Below are 6,016 nucleotides of genomic sequence, written 5' to 3'. Positions count from 1 at the left end.
AAAAAAAAATAGAATTTTTTTTATTTTTATTTTTATTTTTTTTAGTTAATTCAATAATATTTAAAAAAAGAATTTTTAGATTTTTCCATTTATTTTGCATTTTAAAATTATTTTTTAGAATATGTCAGTGTAATATTCTATTTAGAATATTTCACGTATTTTTTAAAAAAAAACGGAATTTTTTTTATTTTATTTTATTTTTTTTATATTTTTTTTTAGTTAATTCAAGTTCCGAAAATAATATTTAATAAAAGAATTTTTGGATTTTTCCATTTATTTTGCATTTTAATATTATTTTTAGATTTGGTCTCACGGTCTTACAAAATTAAAATGATCTCAAATGAACTATATATATATATATATATATATATATATATATATATATATATATATATATATATATATATATATATATATATATATATATATATATATATATATCAATGAGCGTAAGCAATGGGATCCGCAATGACACCCCATCAGCGTCATGGCTTTAAATCTTTTAGGATATTGAATGGTAGATCAAGGCAATAACGCGGAAGCACCTTTGAACATTCTTCCTTTCTTCCTTCTCTTTTCTGACTTTCCACATTTACTCTCTTTCACCAATTATTAATTCATTTCTATTTAACTAATCGGATATTCATCGAAATTTCTTTTGTTTTTTAGCATCTTATGGGTTACTTCCTACGTCATATTCTAGTCTTCTAGATTGGTTCCAAATTTGTAAAAAAATGTGGGTTTTTATATTGAAACCATTAAAAGTAGATTAGCTAGTTTTTTGTCAATCTTCTGAAAATTATATAGAGGTTGTGTAAATCTATATGTGCAAGATTCGGGTTTTCGTTTAGAACTGCGGAATTCTTTCACAACAATTTGTTTACTAATTTAGAACGTGAGAATTAAGTTTAACGGAACGAGGCTAAAGAACTGGTCGTTGCCTGTTTAACTCAGTGAACAGTAGTATAACGCACACAAAGTGTTTGCGGAATTGCGTGAAAGAGACTGTTACTTTTAGGCCATATAGATCCAATTTGAATTGGTCGTTTGGTCCAAACTCCGAAATTGAAATTCCTGTTTATTAATTAAATTATTAATTTTAAAAATATCCAACTTAACTTCGAGACACATACAACAAGAGTTTTATTATTCTGTCAGAGCCCAATTTGTTAAATCCAAGCCAAGAATGTTATAATCACTTGCATATCATCCCTTTCAAATTGTGTCATGTTCTTGATTTGGGAATTTGGGTTCTGAAAATTTCAATATTTTCTTGGACTTTATATATACCACTCCCTTCACACCTCTCTTTCCACCCACCTTCGCTTCGATACCTTTCTCCTTATTAAACAATCAGAATCCCTCTCCTTATTATACAAATCAACCAACCACCCATACATACGTACACACATATCCACCCAACTTCCTTATTTCCATTATAAACTTCCCAAGTGGCCTTCTGTGCAATTTTCAAATCTTTCAAACTTCAAAAAAAAAAAACTCAACTTTATATATATATATTCTTGATGTCCATTTGTCCGTTGCATTATCAGTTTTATCCATAAAGGCTAAAACAGGTCATCACTTGATCCACTCCATACATTCATCAAGAAACCCCAACTCCCAAAATGGAAACAAGTAAGAAAAGGCCTTTGATCAATGAGTTAACTCAAGGAAAAGAGTTAACTAACCAACTTAAAGATTATCTTGATAAACCCATGTCAGCTGAAGCTTGTGAGTTTCTTGTTGAAAAGATACTTTCTTCATACGAAAAAGCACTTTCTATGCTCAATCGGGGAATTGCTTTTGATGAATCACAAACGCCACTTTCTTTTGGTGAAATCAGTCCAACGACCGAAGTTTCTGATATTGCAGATTCCGATTCCAAGAATGTCTTTAAGAAAAGGTGAATCTTGGAGTCTTTTAGTTTTTGGAAGTTTTCTTTTGGTTATATTGCAATGGATTTGGATTTAATTTGTTAAATTGTTGCAGGAAAACAATGGCGAAATGGAGTGAACAGGTGAAAGTGTGTTCAGGGACGATGGTGGAAGGGCCTCTTAGTGATGGATATAGTTGGAGAAAATATGGTCAAAAAGATATCTTAGGTGCTAATCATCCAAGGTTAGAATCATTAATCCATGTCTTTTTCCCACTTCAAGTGGTGACCCAATAATGTTTTAGATTAACAGATGTGTACATAAAGTATGTTTATTTTTTGAATTCAATAAACAATAAATCTAAATGATCGTTTCACTCGTAACTTTAACAAAACGAATTTCACGACATACATATAAAATTGTAACGTAAAAGAAATTAGTTCGAAAAATAAAGATAAATATGTAAAAAGTTATTGTCGTAATACACTAAGCAGAGTTTAATTGGTGGTTTAACTTAATAGGTCAATATGTATGAATTAAATACAAAAAAAAACAATTATTTATAGTTGAACATATGAACTTATTGAACTTGTAAATAATTAAACCAATAGAGGTATAAAATGACAAAAATTGGTTTCATTACAAGCCAATGTACTTTATCTTATCAACAAAGAAAATTAATTTGTGTAGTCTAATCAATAGCCACTTGTTTATCAACTATATTCACTCATCAATATCGTGGCCCATATCCAACATATATATATTCAACAAACCAACCTTTTGGTATTTATGATAAAAAAAACACGTTTGGAAAAGCAAGTGTCGTACGGATTTTGAAAAAATAACATGTTATGGGTAGTGTATATAAAGTTTGATTTTTTACCATATATTTTTGTTGGAATAATTGTTCTAATTTTGGGTTTTTAATTATAGGGCGTATTATAGATGCACCCATCGACACGTACAAGGTTGTTTGGCAACAAAACAAGTACAAAGATCAGATGAAGATTCATCTGTCTTTGAAATAACGTATCGGGGGAGACATACGTGCATGCAAGCGACTCAACTATCGAAAGCATTAGAGAAATCCCCAAAACAAGAACAAGAAAATATTCAAGTCGTAAAATCAACACAAAAAACGCATATGGAACGTGGGGTTAGCTTCAAATCTAGTAAAGGAATGAATACTTTTGAGGATGGATTGTTTCCTTCTTTTAAGTTTGACTCAACGCCAATTGAAACCGAAAAATTGGAGAATCTTTTCTATTTAGGATGTGATTCGACGGCTTTTATCGCTTTTAACCACAATTTGCATAATTCGGATTCCGATGTTAGTGAGATGATGAACTCAACGCCAAATTCAGGAAGCAATTCGCCCATGATGGACATGGGATTCTCGCTTGATTATGTGGATTTTGATGGTGACATTCTTTTTGACATCACAGACTTGGAGAAGTTTGCCTAAAACACTGTCTGTTGTTATTGTTATTGCAACTGTTGATTGTAAGACAACAAAGGGAGAGAATAGAAAGGAAGTACAAGTTTTTCGGTTTTTTTTTTTAGGAATTTATAGTTAGATCTGTTTAGAGTAAGCAATCCACTCTACTATCTTCCTTTTTCTTGAATGTATATTATTTTTCAAGATAGGTATTAAAGTTGTATGTTTTCTAGCAATTTTGCCCACGAATAAAATTGTATTTGTAGGCTTAATATTGTTATTGTTTGATCTAAAATAGAAATATATTTATAACGAGTAAATATGTAAAAGAAAGACAATAAAATATGAAATAAGTATCAAAGTCGCACTTCTTTCTGGAATTTTACCAAACCGTTGGTATGCAATGATTGATGTATGTTTTCTAGCAATTTCTCTTGATGTATATCCTGAAAATGAAACCAAAGGAATAGTTACCTAAATTATTGCTATCACATGGATTTCATTTGGATTTGCATATCTACAAAAAGTAAATGAGAAATTGCAATTTGGACAAAATATTTTGCACATAAAAGGAACTTTGATCAATTCAAATTTAAATATAGTATGTTTATATATAATACTAGGACATAAAAATTTACGATCAAGACTAATTGCCATTAAGTTGATTTTAAAAATATATTTTAAAGATAAAAATCGGCTAAAATAAGTGTTCATATATATTTTGCTTTATTTCAGTAAGAAAGGTTTGAGTTGTTATTATGTACTTTGTATGTACGATTTGTAAGGGCATACCAAATCCATAAGGTTTTTATTTGTTTTAGGAGGTCATACCTTGTATAAGGTCTCATTTGATATTTTCTGTCTGGGAAAGTGTTGTCCGGTAAAGTGTTGTCTGGAAAAATTTTCTGACTGGGAAACAAACCATGCTGTTTGATTGTACATCTGATTGACTGTGCTGAATGATGAAAAAAAGGAATAATTCAATAAAAAAATAAATTTCAAAAAGTTATTTAAAAAAATTAATAATCCAATAAAGAAGAAACATATGGGGTTTGGTGTATAATTATCTTTCCAGCCCATTCAGCCAGAAAAATATGATTTTGGGGTTTTCTAGAAAAAACATATCTTATCGGAAAATACCCATTTTTTTGTGCAAGTCAAACAGTCTTTCCGATCTATTCAGCCAGAAAGATCTGTTTGTACCTGAAAATATGTGTATCAAATGCTACCTAAGTTCTAAGTTCTCATATTGATACTTCATTTTTGTCAAAAACTCAAGGTTTTATGCATTTTCAACACCCAAACCTCTTACATCTAAATTAGGGGTCGATTTCATTGGGTTTTACTATCTGTGATGGATTCAAAAATTATAATTTTGATCAAACGCTAATCAAAACATTAACCATCAATCAAATGCCAAATCACCATTAAAAGTTAATGGATATCCATCATTTTCAACATAAATCTCAAATACAAGTCAAACATGGACGTGTTCTCATCTTGAAAGTCATATATGTGGATTTCACGCATTCATATAAATCTAATTTCCCCATGAAAATCCCCATTAATTTAACATTTTTCTTTCAAGAACACACGGTAATCTAACCAAATTTTACAGACATTTTGTAAGTATATATATATATATATATATATATATATATATATATATATATATATATATATATATATATATATATATATATATATATATATATATATATATATATATATATATATATATATATATATATATATATATATATATATATATATATATATATTCAGGTTCATTTGAAACCATTCTAATTTTGTGAGATCGTGAGACCAAATCTAAAAATAATTTTAAAATGCAAAATAATTGAAAAAATCCAAAAATTCTTTTTTAAAATATTATTTTTGGAACTTGAATTAACTAAAAAAAATAATAATAATAAAATAATAAAAAGAAATCCATTTTTTTGAAAAATACGTGAAATATTCTAATAAAATATTACACTGACATATTTTAAAAAATAATTTTAAAATGCAAAATAAATGAAAAAATCTAAAAATTCTTTTTTTAAATATTATTTTCGGAACTTGACTTAACTAAAAAAAAATTTAAAAATAAAAAATAAAAAAAAATCTCATTTGTTTTGAAAAATACGTGAAATATTCTAATAGAATATTACACTATATAAATTCTAAAATAAATTTTAAAATGCAAAATATATGGAAAAATTTAAAAATTCTTTTTTTAAATATTATTTTCGGAACTTGAATTAATTAAAAAAAGTAAAAACAAATAAAAAAAATCCAGTCTTTTTTTTTTTTGAAAAATACGTGAAATATTCAAATAGAATATTACACTGTACATATTCTAAAAAATAATTTTAAAATGCAAAATAAATGAAAAAAATCCAAAAATTCTTTTTTTAAATATTGTTTTCGGAACTTGAATTAACTAAAAAAAAATTTTAATTAAAAAAAATAAAAAAATGCATCTCACGGTTTCACAAAATATAGGTGGTCTAAAATGAATATATATATATATATATATATATATATATATATATATATATATATATATATATATATATATATATATTATAATTATCCAATGTTCTTATAATTCAAATTCTAACTTGATTTACTTTCAAGATTTTAATAAATTTTACATTTAACTTTATCTTATATAATTTTCATTTTCAACTATTATATA

The 6,016-nt window shown here is 26.8% G+C and overlaps 1 protein-coding gene across 1 annotated transcript; it reads left to right on the top strand.

Annotated features, from left to right (window-relative positions):
• Nucleotides 1–1,319: 1,319 nt before the first annotated feature.
• On the top strand, nucleotides 1,320–3,587 carry WRKY46 (WRKY DNA-binding protein 46). The gene is made up of 3 exons (XM_078986533.1): nucleotides 1,320–1,906; nucleotides 1,993–2,121; nucleotides 2,811–3,587. Exons 1-3 carry the CDS (start codon nucleotides 1,629–1,631, stop codon nucleotides 3,340–3,342), a joined length of 939 nt encoding a protein of 312 aa, XP_078842659.1. The 5' UTR covers nucleotides 1,320–1,628; the 3' UTR covers nucleotides 3,343–3,587.
• The last annotated feature ends 2,429 nt before the right edge of the window (nucleotides 3,588–6,016 follow it).

The sequence above is a fragment of the Lactuca saligna genome, chromosome 3 (assembly GCF_052625555.1).
Source record: "Lactuca saligna cultivar CGN05327 chromosome 3, ASM5262555v1, whole genome shotgun sequence".
NCBI lineage: Eukaryota > Viridiplantae > Streptophyta > Magnoliopsida > Asterales > Asteraceae > Lactuca > Lactuca saligna.
The sequence above is the reverse complement of the archived record's forward strand: the minus strand, read 5'-3'. Positions and strand labels throughout refer to the sequence as shown.